At 43.8% G+C, this 15,990-nt stretch overlaps 1 protein-coding gene across 3 annotated transcripts in view; it reads right to left on the bottom strand.

Moving 5' to 3' along the window:
• LOC122539480 (putative E3 ubiquitin-protein ligase HERC3) overlaps positions 1-15,990 on the bottom strand; it is a 71,017-nt gene that overhangs the window by 21,692 nt on the left and 33,335 nt on the right. For all 3 annotated transcript variants that reach the window (XM_043674355.2, XM_043674356.2, XM_043674358.2), the window contains exons 14-17: positions 15,087-15,167; positions 12,479-12,529; positions 12,028-12,090; positions 4,602-4,694 (exon numbers count right to left, since the gene is read on the bottom strand). In XM_043674355.2, the coding sequence (XP_043530290.2) occupies positions 4,602-4,694; positions 12,028-12,090; positions 12,479-12,529; positions 15,087-15,167 (288 nt within the window). The remainder of the gene's footprint in view (positions 1-4,601; positions 4,695-12,027; positions 12,091-12,478; positions 12,530-15,086; positions 15,168-15,990) is intronic.

Here is a 15,990-nt window from a genome sequence, read left to right as displayed (position 1 = left end):
TGAGTACCTGCCATGTACACGGTGGGAGGTATTCCCACGCGTAATAGTGGTATCTATGTCCACAATCTGACATGTTTTGCAGCGTCCACCGTGACAGGGTTGTATGGAGTTGTCCTGAGAGCCGGGCAGTTTGCTACGAACAATGATCTGTTTGAGGTTTGGCAGTTGTTTAAAGGCAAGTAGTGGAAGTGTGGGAAAGGTCTTGGTGAGGTGCTCATCTCCATTGATAATGTGTTGCAGGTCACGAAGAACATGGCGTAATTTTTCAGCCCCTGGGAAGTACTGAACAACGAAGGGTACCCTGTCAGTTGCAGCCGTGTCTGTCTCCTGAGGAGGTCATTACGGTTCCTTGCTGTGGCACGTCGTAACTGGCGGTCGATGAGTTGAACATTGTACCCCGTTTTTGTGAGGGCATCCTTGAGTACTTCCAGGTGTCCGTCACGTTCCTCCTCATCTGAGCAGATCCGGTGTATGCGTAGGGCTTGTCCATAGGGAATGGCTGTTTTAATATGTTTTGGGTGGAAGCTGGAGAAGTGTAACATTGTGAGGTTGTCTGTGGGTTGCAGCACGTGTCTGTCTCCTGAGGAGGTCATTACGGTTCCTTGCTGTGGCACGTCAAACCTGGCGGTCGATGAGTTGAACATTGTGTGTAAACACATTGTTTACACACAGTGGTATCTGACAATAAACTTGACTTTCAGGTTTTGCAGGTACACTTACTGCCAGCGAAGCATGCTTCTCTGAATCCTCTCTCCCTCGAGTCATGGCAGCCCCGGTACTGTTGCTTTCCAGAGTTTATTTTCAACACCCCAGCTTATCTTTGGAAAACATTTAGAAACTTATTAACTCTAAGCCATGCATAAAGCTTTCCAGGTTACAGACCTTTTTTAGCTAGTTCTAGAAGACGATTTGCCCATAAGATACAGGAACAGAAGTTGGCCATTCGGCCTAATGGTTTAGGCTGTCATTTAATCATGTATGATTCATTTCTCAATGCCATTCTCTTGCCTTAATAATCAAGAACTATCTCCAAATTAAATACATTCAATGACTCGGCATCCACAGCCTTCTGTGGCAATGAGTCCCACAGGCTCACCACCCTCGGGCTGAAGAAATTCCTCCTCATCCCAGTCCTAAAAGGTCACCCCTTTATTCTGAGGCTGTGCCCTCTGGCCCTAGTCTCTCTACACCTCCACTCTATCCAGGCCTTTCAGTAGTGTGTACATTTCTATGAGATTCCATCTCATTCTTCTAAACTCCATTGAGTACAGATCCAGAGACTTCAACCATCCCTCTTATGACAAGCTCTTCATACCCAATATCATTCTTGTAAACCTCCTCCTGACCTCCTCCAAGGCCAGAATATCTTTCCTGAGATACAAGGACCAGAACTGCTCTCAATGTTCCAAACGCAGCCTGACCAGAGCCTTACACAGCCTCAGCATTACATTTCTGCTCTTCTATTTCTCTTGAAATAAATGCCAAAATTGCATTTGCCTTCCCAACTGCCAACTGAACTTGCATGCTAACCTTAACAAAATCCTGAATGAGGACTCCCAAGTTTCTTAGTGCTCAGATTTTTGAAGCCTTATGCCATTTGGAAAATAGTCCGCATCTCTATTCTTCTGACTAAAGTGGGTAACCACACTTTTCTGGATTGTATTTCATATGCCATTTCTTTACCCACTCTCCTAGCCTGTCCAAGTCCCTCTGCAGCCTCTTTCTTCCTTAACACTATCTGTCCCTCTGCCCATCTTTGCGTCATCTATAAACGTAGTTCCTTCATTAATGTATAACGTGAATAGTTGTGGTCTCAATACAAAACCCTGCGGAACTCCACTAATCATTGGCTGTCTTCCTTATCTCTACTCTCTGCTTTCTGCCAGTCAGCCAATCCTCTATCCATGTCAGTACCTTGCTTCTAACACTATGGGCTTGTATCCTATTTAGCAGTCTCCTGTGCAGCACCATGTCAAAGACCTTTTGGAAATCCAAATAGATCACATCCAATGGCACTCCATTGTCTAACTTGTGCATTAACCTCCTCAATCTCATCCTTATTAATGGATGCTAAAATCTTACCAATAACTGAGGTCAGGCTAACCAGCTAATAGTTCCTATGTTCTGCCTCCCTCCCTTCTTAAACATTGGTGTTACATTAACTATTTTCCAGGTCATGTGACACTCTGCACCTCGAGCAATTCCTTAAAGATCACCACCAATGCCTCTATAATCCCCTCAGCTATCTCCTTCAGAATTCTACAGTCCACCTGGTGCGCATGATTTATGCAGCTCAGACCTTTTCAGCGTCCTCAGTATCTTCTCCTTTGTGATAGCATTCACCTCAGCCACCGAACTCTCTTGAAGTTCTGGTTTGCTGTTAGTGCCTTTCACTACGAAAACTGACGCAAAGTACCTATTCAGTTCATCCACCCTTTGTCACCCATTACTATTTCTCCAGCCTCATTTTTCAGTGGGCCAGTGTCCAGTCTCACTTACCTTGCATACTACTTTTAGATTACTGGCTACCTTTCTCTCATTTTGCATCTTCCGCCTCCTTATTGTTTTTTTATGTTATCCTCTGCTGTTTTTGAAAGACTTCCCACTAATCTCCGCCACATTGTAGGCTTTTCCATTTGTTTTTATGCTAGCCCTGATTTCCCTGTTCTGCCATTACTGCCTCGTCCTCCTCTTACTATGTTTATTCTTCCAGGAGATGATTTTCTGCTTTGCGTCCTGAATTACTCCCAGAAAACCCTGCCAGCCCTCCCTCATTGTAGTTACTTTTCCTCAACGGCAAGACTGTTACATCTGATTCCAGCATCTCCCTCTCAGACTGCAGGTGAATTCTATCATATTATGGTCACTGCACTCTTGAAGTTCCTTCACCTTAAGTTCCCTAATCAAGTCTGCTTTATTACACATCGTCAAATCCAGACTTGCCTGCTCCCTATTGGGCTCTACCACAAGCTGCTCCAAAAACCATCTCCTAGACGTCCTTGAGATTCCCTGCCAACCTGATTTCCTCAATCCACCTGCATATTGACAGCCTCCATGATAATTGTAATAGTGCCTTTCTTATAGACCTTTTCTATCCCCTGATTTATTTTCTTCCTCACATCCTGACTACTGCTAGGAGGCCTTAACCCAACTCCACTCAGGGTGTTTTTCCCTTTGCATTCCTCAACTCTACCCAGAGATTCTACGTTTTCTGACTCCATATCACTTCTTATCAATTTGATTTCATTTCTTACTAACAAGGGAACTGCACCACCATCTGCTAGTCCTTTCAATAGGATGTGTATCCTTGGATATTTAGTTCCCAGACCGGATCCCTCTGTACCCACATTTCTATAATACCCACAACATCGAACCTACCAATTTCAATCTGCACTACAAGCTCATTTACCTTGTTTCATATACTGCATGCATTTAAGTACAGCAGCCTCAGGCCTGCATTGATTGCTCCTCTTAATTGTTCTGCTGTACCTGAAGTTAGATTCCTGACCCTTTCCATACTGTCTATCCTATTACTGGTTCTGGAAACTTTAATAGTCTCTGCTGAGCCTTCCCTGTCTAACGTTTTCCCTAATTTTCCATGGAACTGAACCAACCAGCTCCCCCTATTCCTCCCCGACCCCCCACTCCACCCCCCAAAATAAAACTGATCCACAGCGCTAGTTATGTGACTTGCCAGGACTGTGGTCCTAGCATGATTCAGTTGGAGTCTGTCCCATCAGAACAGCTCTGATGCTAATGTCCCATGAATTCAAACTCGTTTCTCCCATGCCAACCTTTGAGCCATGTGTTTACCTCTTTAATCTTGTTGACCCTGTTGTCAATGTGCTCAGAGCTCAGGCAGTAATCCAGCGATTATTATGTTTTTGGTTCTGCTTTTCAATTTAGCCACAAGCTGCTCATATTCTTTCAGCAAAGCCTCTTTCCACTTTCTACCGATATCATTGGTACCTAAGTCGACCATAACAACTGGATCTTTCCCCTCCCACCTCAAATACCTCTGCAACCCAGATGAGATATCCTGAACCCAAGTATGAGGTAGGCAACGCAGCCTTTGGAACTCTCGAGTCTGGCCACAGAGAGTTCACACATTACCTCCAAGAACTCCGGTCACTGTTTCTGCTCAACAGAGAAATAGACCTCTTCCTGAGAAGAACTTCCTCTTGACAAGAATTTTCTATGTTCCTCTCTCTATCTCCATATGCATACTTTCCCTTTGTGTTTACATCTGCATACTGCTCACCTCCGCCCTCCAGCTCCTTAAAGAAGCCATTCTGCTTCTTTCATAACTTCCTTCCTTTTATGCCTAATTGAGAAGGCAGCTTGTGGGTCCTGAAGATACATATATCAGAAAATCCCAGTGCCTTACCCACCAACCCTACTGAAGATATCAGTAAAAGAGGGCACCACCAAAACTGATCAATCTCCATGCAGGTGATGAAACTTTAGTGAACACCAAGAGCTTCTCTCTTGCAACTTGTAACACAACATTGAAGACAGTGTTAAAACACACCTCAGTTCATACATTTATAATTACCCAATGATTAGCATACATGTTACAAAACGTACAAGATAATACGTACATTTTGTTTATGTATTTTGGATTCCAGATTCAATAATTCAAGTTTTGTTTCCAAATCAAAGATGCAAGGATACGGAACTAATTGTTGTAGAACCTATGAAAGAAATAAACAAATACTGTAAGTTCATGAAACCCAGTGACACATTTATATGTTCTTCCTAAAGTAATAAATGATTTCTAAGCAAAATACACCCAACACAACTTAAGAATTTCCAGTGATGTTGTCTTACTGCTCCAGTTCACCATTCATTTATGAATGTGGAACGATGCAAATATATGATTTCCATAAATACCTGTCTCTGAAGAGCTGGCAGATAGCAATACCCCAAAGTAAAATTGGGGAATTTATCGTGGGAGGATGAAAAAGCTTCCATTCTGAGCAATAGTTTGATGGTGCTCAAAATTTCTCAAGATTGTGTCGAAATACATCAGAGGTTCTGACAGCCATTATAACCAAATTTACTTGAAAGACCAAGTGTGGGGATCTTCAGTGTTTTAAAAAAATGTTTCAGTTTCGAGCAACCAAGATGATACTTGGTAAATGGGAACTGCTGAGAATTCAGGTTACAGCTGTGGAAATATTAAGTCACAGCAAATGAACCTCAACAAATGGGAGAATTTGACACAGACTCAGAAAGAGGGAAGACTCAGATGGTTAATGCTGCAGATGTCAGGGTTGCTCTCAATAGAACCTCACTTTAACTTTGGTGTATCTCAAAGTATGATCAACTGGTGAAGCTAGTGGTTTCATGTCACTACAGTGCAGCAGCAACAGGAGTGGTGCTCACCACAAACAGAATACTGCCAACAAGGCAGAAAGACATGCTGTAGGTTATATGTCCAAAAAACTGGTGGATCCTATTGAACAGCTTGTGCCTTCAACTGTTTGCAATAAGCAAGCATGGGATCGTGTTCAAATAATGACCAGAATCAGTGAGTGGGAAAAAATAGCCTCTTATTCAGTGGCACAGCACAAGTTTGAGGTGCCAATAGAATCCTGAAATACAGTTCTTACATACATTAAAATTCCATTACTATGGTGTAACATTTTTTATCTGTAGTAATAAAGGTTTGAGGGGCTTCTTTTCTGGGAGACAAGAGATGGGTTAAAACATGCGCTAAGTGCTGGCTGCTATTTTTGAAGGGATTAAGAGTGTCTGCCCGGTCTGTTTGCATAATTAAGAGGTGTTAGTCCTTTTGTTTTTTAAGTTAGTAAATGCAAGTAAAAAATACTAGGCCTATATGCTCTAAAGAAGTTAGAAGTTGTCCCTGTACTTAAGAATAAAGGATATTAAACGGATTACCACAGCTGAGTTGTAAGATTTGTTTACTTTTGCTGGTGCAGGTTCATAGCTCCTTGAAAGTGGAGTCGCAGGTAGATAGGATAGTGAAGAAGGCATTTGGTATGCTTTCCTTTATTGGTCAGTGTATTGAGTACAGGAGTTGGGAGGTCATTTTGCGGCTGTACAGGACATTGGTTAGGCCACTGTTGGAATATTGTGTGCAATTCTGGTCTCCTTCCTATCGGAAAAATGTTGTGAAACTTGAAAGGATTCAGAAAAGATTTACAAGGATGTTGCCAGGGTTGGAGGATTTGAGCTATAGGGAGATGCTGAACAGGTTGGGGCTGTTTTCTTTGGAGCGTCGGAGGTTGAGGGGTGACCTTCTAGAGGTTTACAAATTATGAGGGGCATGGATAGGGTAAGTAGACAAAGTCTTTTCACTGGGGTCAGGGAGTCCAGAACTAGAGGGGAAAGATATAAAAGAGACTTACGGGGGAACATTTTCACACAGAGGATGATACGTGTATGGAATGAGCAGCCAGAGGAAGTGGTGGAGGCTGGTACAATTGCAACAGTTAAGAGGTATTTGGATGGGTCTGTGAATAGGAAGGGTTTGGAGGGATATGAGCCGGGTGCTAGCAAGGTGGGACTAGATTGGGTTGGGATATCTGTTGGCTTTGACGGGTTGGACTGAAGGGTCTGTTCCCATGTTGTACATCTCTATGACTCTATAACTCTATGCAATTTCACGGAAGCGCTGTTTTGTCAGTTTGTTTCGTAAAGGGATAATGGCCCAGTTAAAAAGGATTTAATGGGTACTTAATAATTGGAGAATTTATTCAGGTCGAGGAGATGTTTCTTAAGGGCTGATTAATATTATACTCTTTCATGGAGACTTGATGGGGATGGTATTGTTCTGTATGCTGTGCTTATTCAGGAGGTAGCAAAGGCTTGTAGCAAAGGCTGATAAGGTGTGAAAATGCCGTAATGGGTTTGAGAGGGTTGTTTTGATTAGAAAGGGTTATTTTAAATTTCGATAGTAAAATATATTACCGAACCACAGTTTTATGAATGAATGAATGACAGGTAAATAACAGGTTAATAAAGGCTTATGAATGAATGAATGAATAAGAACCCGGTATTAATGAATGTAGTGAGCTGGTGAATGAGTTAATAAAGATAACCAATAACACAATATCTCACACCAGGTACCGAACAAACCCAACAGCGTGTGCTTGCAAAACTTGCAATACAATGTCTAATGCTAAATTTGCTTCTGCAATTGGAAAATATTTGCTGAATAACCCTGAATGAGTGAGAAATACCTGACAAACTATTTAGGATTACCTGCCAGGTGCACAATTTAGGGCACTTGTGTGTATTAGAAGCTACAACTATCGATTCACAGGGCCTTATTCAGAGTCATAGAGATGACTCTTTGGTCCAACACGTCCATGCCGATCAGATACCACAACCTAATCTAGTCACACTTGTCAGCACCTGCCCACATTCCCCAAACCCTTCCTATTCATATACCCATCCAGATGCCTTTTAAATGTTGCAATTGTACCAGTCTCCACCACTTCCTCTGGCAGCTCATTCCACACACGTACTTCACAGTCAGAAAAAAACAAGTAGAACACTATGCTACTTTCTACCAATGACAGCAATTCACTGGTTAATTTCTCAGGCAATGAACTGATGAGTAAAAATCAACTATTTTGGTTTAAAATGTAATAAAACCAGCTGTTAACAATCAATCTGCCTTAATGGGTTCATACTCTGTGGCAACTCCTCCACAAATCACAGTCCACTTGCCATCTAATCAGCACTCTCCACTTATGTAGTGGAAATGTTGGTTTCTCCCTTGCATTCACATTCTTGGGCAGTGTTCCGATAAGTGTAAGATGAAAAGCTTCACAAGAAGTGTCTATTTTCAAAAACACTAAAGATGGTATTAGTGACTCATTAAGAATCAGATGGCACTCTGAATTATGTTTTTGAAGACCTGCTGATACATTCTAGAATCAGACTAGTGGTTTAAGAATCGAGAGCTTTTCTAGTTTGATACTGTAGTGCTGAGTACGGCACTGAGCTGTCACAACTCGCCTGTGGCTTCCTCTGTGAATCAAAATTTGCAAAGCCACACAATCAACAGAATCACTTTTCTTTGTTGGCCTTATCTCAGTCTGTTGTTATCTTGTACAGCTCAATCAAATAGAGTCATAGAGATGTACAGCATGGAAACAGACCCTTCGGTCCAACCCATCCATGCCGACCAGATATCTCAACCCAATCTAGTCCCACCTGCCAGCACCCGGCCCATATCCCTCCAAACCCTTCCTATTCATATACCCATCCAGATACCTCTTAAATGTTGCAATTGTACCAGCCTCCACCACTTCCTCTGGCAGCTCATTCCATATATGTACTACTCTCTGTGAGAAAAGGTTGCCCCTTATGTCTCTTTTATATCTTTCCCCTCTCACACTAAACCTATGCCCTCTAGTTCTGGACTCCCCGACCCCAGGGAAAAGACTTTGTCTATTTACCTTATCCATGTCCCTCATAATTTTGTAAGCCTCTAGAAGGTCACCCCTCAACCTCCAACGCTCCAGGGAAAACAGCCCCAGCCTGTTCAGTCTCTCTCTATAGCTCAAATCCTCCAACCCTGGCAACATCCTTGTAAATCTTTTCTGAACCCTTTCAAGTTTCACAACAGCTTTCCGATAGGAAGGAGACCAGAACTGCACGCAATATTCCAACAGTGGCCTAACCAATGTCCTGGGCAAAAGTGAGGACTGTAGATGCTGGAAACAAGAGTTTAGATCAGAGTGGTGCTAGAAAAGCACAGCGGGTCAAGCAGCATCCGAGGAGCAGGAAAATTGACATTTCGGGCAAAAGCCCTTCATCAGGAAGAGAGGCAAGAAGCCTCCGAGGGTGGAGAGATAAATTGGGGGCGCTGGGGAGAAGGTAGCAAAGAGTACAATAGGTGAATTGGGGTGGGGATGGAGGTGCAAGGTCAGAGAGGAGGGTGGAGCGGATACGTGGGAAGGAAGATAGGTAGGTGGGACAGGTCATGGGGACAGTGCTGAGCTGGAAGATTGGAACTGGGGTAAGGTGGGGGGAGGGGGAATGAGGAAACTGTTGAAGTCCACATTGATGCCCTGGGGTTGAAGTGTTCCGAGGCGGAAGATGAGGCGTTCTTCCTCCAGACGTCGGGTGGTGAGGGAGCAGTGGTGGAGGAGGCCTAGGACCTGCATGTCCTCGGCAGAGTGGGAGGGGGAGTTGAAATGTTGGGCCACAGGGCGGTGTGGTTGATTGGTCCGGGTGTCCTGGAGATGTTCCCTAAAGTGCTCTGCCAGGAGGCGTCCAGTCTCCCCAATGTAGAGGAGACCGCATCAGGAGCAATGGATACAATAAATGATATTGGTGGATGAGCAGGTAAAACTTTCATGGATGTGGAAGGCTCATTTGGGACTTCGGAGGGTGGTGAGGGAGGAGGTGTGGGCGCAGGTTTTGCAATTCCTGCAGTGGCAGGGGAGGGTGCCAGGACGGGAGGGTGGTTTCTTGGGGGGCATGGACCTGACCAGGTAGTCACGCAGGGAACGGTCTTTGCGGAAGGTGGAAAGGGGTGGGGAGGGAAATAGATCTCTGGTGCAGGGTCCGTTTGGAGGTGGTGGAAATGTCGGCAGATGATTTGGTTTATGTGAAGGTTGGTAGGGTGGAAGGTGAGCACCGGGAGGGGTTCTGTCTTTGTTACGGTTGGAGGGGTGGGGATTAAGGGCAGAGGTGTGGGATGTGGATGAGATGCATTGGAGGGCATTGTCAACCATGTGAGAAGGGAAATTGCGGTCTCTAAAGAAGGAGGCCATCTGGTGTGTTCTGTGGTGGAACTGGTCCTCCTGGGAGCAGATACGGCGGAGGCGAGGAATTGGGAATACGGGATGGCATTTTTGCAGGAGGTAGGGTGGGAAGAGGTGTAATCCAGGTAGCTGTGGGAGTTGGTGGGTTTGTAAAAAATGTCAGTGTCAAGTCGGTCATCATTAATGGAGATGGAGAGGTCCAGGAAGGGAGGGAGGCGTTAGAGATGGTCCAACTGAATTTAAGGTTGGGGTGGAATGTATTAGTGAAGTTGATGAATTGCTCAACCTCCTCGCGGGAGCACGAGGTGGCGCCCATGCAGTCATCAATGTAGCGGAGGAAGAGGTGAGGAGTGGTGTTGGTGTAACTACGGAAGATGGACTGTTCTACGTAGCCAACAAAGAGACAGACATAGCTGGGGCCCATACGGGTGCCCGTGGCTACCCCTCTGACCTATCACCTCCATTTCCATCCTGACCCCCATTCACCTATTGTACTCTTTGCTACCTTCTCCCCAGCACATTCCCCCCCCCCCCCACCCCCCTCCCCAATGCACCCATTTATCTCTCCACACAGGAGGCTTCCTGCCTCTATTCTTTTGCCCGAAACGTCGATTTTCCTGCTCCTTGGATGCTGCCTGACCTGCTGTGCTTTTCCAGCACCACTCTGATCGAACCAATGTCCTATGCAGCCGTAACATGACTTCCCAACTTCTGTACTCAAAACTCTGACCAATAAAGGAAAGCATACCAAATGCCTTCTTCACTATCTTATCTACCTGCGACTCCACTTTCAAGGAGCTATGAACCTGCACTCCAAGGACTTTACCATTAAGTGTATAAATCCTGCTAAGATTTGCTTTCCCAAAATGCAGCATCTTGCATTTATCTGAATTAAACTCCATCTGCCATTTCTCAGCCCATTGGCCCATCTGGTCAAGATCCTGTTGTAATCTGAGGTAACCCTCTTCGCTATCCATTACATCTCCAATTTTGGTGTCATCTGCAAACTTACTAACTGTACCTTTTATGCTCACATCCAAATCATTTATGTAAATGATAAAAAGTAGAGGACACAGCACCAATCCTTGTGGCACTCCACTGGTCACAGGCCTTCAGTCTGAAAAACAACCCTCCACCACCACCCTCTGTCTTCTACCTTTGAGCAAGTTCTGTATCCAAATGGCTAGTTCTCCCTGTATTCCACGAGATCTAACCTTGCTAATCAGTCTCCCATGAGAAATCTTGTCGAACGCCTTACTGAAGTCCATATAAATCACATCTACCACTCTGCCCTCATCAATCCTCTTTGTTACTTCCTCAAAAAACTCAATCAAGTTTGTGAGACATGATTTCCCACACACAAAGCCATGTTGACTATCCCTAATCAGTCCTTGTCTTTTCAAATACATGTACATCCTGTCCCTCAGGATTCCCTCCAACAACTTGCCCACCACCGTCAGGCTCACTGGTCTATAGTTCCCTGACTTGTCCTTATCTCCCTTCTCAAACGATGGCACCACGTTAGCTAACCTCCAGTCTTCCGGCACCTCACCTGTGACTATCGATGATACAAATATCTCAGTAAGAGGCCCAGCAATCACTTCTCTAGCTTCTCACAGAGTTCTCGCGTACACCTGATCAGGTCCTGGGGATTTATCCACCTTTACCCATTTCAAGACATCCAGCACCTCCTCCTCTGTAATACGGACATTTTGCAAGATGTCATCATCTATTTCCCATAGTCTATATCTTCCATATCCTTTTCTACAGTAAATACTGATGCAAAATATTCATTTAATATCTCCCCCATTTTCTGTGGCTCCACACAAAGGCTGGCTTGCTGATCTTTGAGGGGCCCTATTCTCCCTCTAGTCACCCTTTTGTCCTTAATGTATTTGTAAAAACCCTTTGGATTCTCCTTAATTCTTCTCTCCTCAATTTATTTTGCTGCAAGGATAACAATCCCAGCTTCTCCAATTTAACATAAAAATCCCTCCTCTTTAGAATTATTATGGTAAATCTCTGCTTCATTCTGTGAAGGGCCCTCCCATTCTTTCTCCTGCTCACACTCTCAGTTACCATGTGCAATGGGAATTCTCAGCAGGGTTCCTATGCCATGGACCCCACAGAGTAAACTCAAAGGAAGAAGCCTGCATCTTCTCATAACTAGAGTATAGTGTGGTCTGAGAGCAGATTCGGATGAATTCTCTTGGCTCTGACTTGTTTTATGGAATAGGGAGAAAATAACAAAACAGAATGATCATAATTCACAACTTACACAGCAAAGTCCTGAGAAGTAGCATTGAACCTGAACTTCTGGAACATTAAGGCCACGCATTAACTGTGAAGAAAACATAAAGCGAATATCAGTGATTATATCTATTATAGGGGTCTAAACCTTCTCTACTTCACCATCTTCTCTCTGCTATCCCCACACTCACTGTATCTCTACTACTGCTTATGCTCTACCATTCTCACTCTTGCGGTCAACATCTTACTCACTCACCCTCACCCAAGCCAATTTAAAAAGGATAAATATAATGACAAGGAACAATAATAAATAGCAGGTGACTGCAGATATTTTGAGGTGCAATCACGCTAAAAGATGTAATTGAGGGAAACACATTCATTCATCATGTTCTCAGTTATAAGGCATTCTTTAATTTGTACAAATGTTTACAAATTTCTATCACTATTTGGCCACTTTCACATATCACCAAAATATGTACCTCATTAATTATAATTTGGGAATTTGTGGGAAACCACCTCTCAGCCTGTGCCTAAAAAAACATAAAAGTAAGGAAGAGTGAGAATTAATTTACAAGTATTTCACTATGACACAAATACATTTTAAAACAAATTCAGAGCTTCGAACACTGAGGGAATAAAGGAATGGACTGAGAAGGAATGTGGAGGCAGAGAAAAGACCGAGGAGAGAATGGAGCAGGGAGAGGGATCATGGTTAGATCCATGATGGGCTCTGTTGGTTCTCTCTCTCCCTGCCCATCGCCTGATCTTTTCCAAGACAATGTATGTAGACATGTGAATAAATCTCATTCACTGACATATGCTCCAACATTTCTCTAGAGCTTACTGCTTATGCCCCTTCGTGTTAGTAAATGCAGCCATACACATCAGTGTTGTTGGAGTTTGCACTGTGAGCGCTGAAATAAAACTCTGACTCAAAAAGTATATGACGAGACTCTGTTTAATCAGCCTGTACTCTCGGGCATTTCAAGCTCTTACTTCCTTTTTACAAGAGAGGATTTCATCTGCATCCACTGTGTCAGTCAGATACAAAGTTTCGCCCCGTTTTAAAATGGCAGCCCAGGCCTACGTCCAGATGTCATGCCTCCAAACTTAATGTGCATGCACACACTCACACTGACACACCCACACCTTTACCATGAGGGAGGGAAAAAGGGCCAGGAGATCTCACTCTCTCTCTCACACAAACACACACTTTTCCTGAAGGCAGTGGCACATTTAGAAGTCCAGATGCTTCCACATTGAGCTGACCTTTGTTGGAGCAAGGCTAGACCTCAACATAGTCATCGAGTCATAGAGATGTACAGCATGGAAACAGACCCTTTGGTCCAACCCGTCAATGCCGACCAGATATCCCAACCCAATCTAGTCCCACCTGCCAGCACCCGGCCCATATCCCTCCAAACCCTTCCTATTTACATATCCATCCAAATGCCTCTTAAATGTTGCAATTGTACCAGCCTCCACCACTTGCTCTGGCAAGCTCATTCCATATACGTACTACCCTGTGTGTGAAAAAGTTGCCCCCTAGGTCTCTTTTATATTTTTCCCCTCTCACCCTAAACCTATGCCCTCTAGTTCTGGACTCCCCGACCCCAGGGAAAAGACTTTGCCTATTTACTCTCCCCATGCCTATCATAATTTGAGGAACGTGTCTAAACCTGCCAGAACACTATGAAGGTACCTTTTGGAAACTGTAGGCTATTTAAAACAAGTTTCACAGTTCTGCAAGTGAATCAAACACAGATATGTAGTTAGTATCCATGGGAGTGGAGTGAAATGGTGGGGCCTGTGGCTTTGGAAAGCAGATAATTTTGCCCATCATGTCATGTCCTCTTGGGCTTAATAGGTGGCCAAGGGGTTATAAAATGAAGCATCATCTTTGAAAAAGAAACCATGGAGGAATTCAGAATTAACTTATGTAGTAATGTACAGTGCTCTGCTGGAAGCAGATTCAGTTGCAGGTATTAAAGAGAATTAGTTAAATATTTGGAAACAAGAAACTGGCAGGTCAAAGGAGAGAGTCAGCTTACATATTATGAATCTTTCAATGAACAAGCACAGGCACAAGGGGCTGATTATCTTCCTTCTGACCTATAAAGCTCTCCAATTTTGTCTTTCTCGAAAAATATTTAGTGTCAAACAATTACTCATAGGGTTTCATTGATAAAATGTGATGCAGCATTCATATTTCTGTTGGAAGTGTCCTTAAACATTTATGGGTTTTACATATCCAACAGCTTCTAACTGCATGCACAATGTTTACAAAACGCTTTTCCTAACAGTGACATTTTTATTATAATTTTGCATTGAAGTTTTCCATGGATTCTAATATTCATGTTTGAATTGGAATGACCCATGTAAACTTGTCGCAGTGTAAGTACACCTGCCTGCCAGAGGTGGCGCTCTGTGCTGCCATCTCCACAGCCCATGCTGCTATGAATAGAGAGGCAGGATATACCACCAGCACTTCACTGGGGACTCTCATTGATTATGTTACCTAGTCATGGTGACAAAACTTCTGAAAACAAACCTTCCAGCTCAGCGAGCTAACTTACATACTTATCATCAACCTGAGCTACAAATCTTCTCAAAGATTGTTAACAAATCTTCTGGTCCATGCATCCCTCCTTCTGAAATTGCTGTCAATTTTGAAAAAGTCTCTGATATAACTGCAGAGAGGCCAGGTCCTATCACCCTTTATTTATCAGTGCACAGCACATTAGCTTTGGCCAACCAACACAGAGTCATCAGAGGAGATTCTAATCTCCTGGTTATATAGGTCAGCCAAGGCTTTCCTGATTGGGGTTGTTAACCTGGGCCAATCAAGTACCTCGTTGTCAATGAGGTCTACTTGATCCCAACCACTACAGTCTCATTGAATGAGAAGTCATACACAGCAAACAGAAAGCAGCCCAAAACCAGTTTTTGACTTTTAAAGCCAGTTTCCACTGAAATTACAGCAGAAAGATGCGACGGGTGATCCACCTGTTAACATTAATGTCAGAAAACAGAGAGCCCTGGAATCATATTCAGCTTAGCCTCTTACTGAATTAATTGCCCACTTACTGTTAAAGAGTCTTTAAACATTTTCATGACAGGAATGTAGCAATTTCTCTCAGAAATCTTTGAATCTCTGCTCAAATTTACCTGCCGGAATATAATTAACCATAAATTAACATTTCAGGAATTAGTACACAAGTAATTTGAGACATGCTATGTTCAAAGTTTGTGCGAAGATTTGTAGCTCGGGTGCTCGTTGCTGTGGTTCTGTTCGCCGAGCTGGAAGTTTTTGTTGCAAACGTTTCGTCCCCTGGCTAGGCGACATCATCAGTGCTTGGGAGCCTCCTGCGAAGAGCTTCTTTGATGTTTCCTCCGGTGTTTATAGTGGTCTGTCCCTGCCGCTTCCGGTTGTCAGTTTCAGCTGTCCGCTGTAGTGGTTGGTATATTGGGTCCAGATCGATGTGTTGGAGTTTGTGGATGAATGGAGTTTGTGGATGAATGCCATGCCTCTAGGAATTCCCTGGCTGTTCTCTGTCTGGCTTGCCCTATGATAGTAGTGTTGTCCCAGTCGAATTCATGTTGCTTGTTGTCTGCGTGTGTGGCTACTAAGGATAGCTGGTCGTGTCGTTTCGTGGCTAGTTGATGTTCATGTATGCGGATTGTTAGCTGTCTTCCTGTTTGTCCTATATAGTGTTTTGTGCAGTCCTTGCATGGTATTTTGTACACTACATTAGTTTTGCTCATGTTGGGTATCGGGTCCTTCGTTCTGGTGAGTTGTTGTCTGAGCGTGGCTGTTGGTTTGTGTGCCGTTATGAGTCCTAGGGGTCGCAGTAGTCTGGCTGTCAGTTCTGAGATGTTCCTGATGTATGGTAGTGTGGCTAGTCCTTTTGGTTGTGGTATGTCCTTGTTCCGTGGTCTTTTTCTTAGGCATCTGTTGATGAAGTTGCGCGGGTATCCGTTTTTGGCGAAT

Source organism: Chiloscyllium plagiosum, unplaced genomic scaffold (assembly GCF_037043375.1).
Source record: "Chiloscyllium plagiosum isolate Xiang-an unplaced genomic scaffold, Cpla_swu_hap1 HiC_scaffold_36, whole genome shotgun sequence".
NCBI classification, from domain to species: domain Eukaryota; kingdom Metazoa; phylum Chordata; class Chondrichthyes; order Orectolobiformes; family Hemiscylliidae; genus Chiloscyllium; species Chiloscyllium plagiosum.
This window is presented reverse-complemented; position numbering and strand designations above follow the sequence as displayed.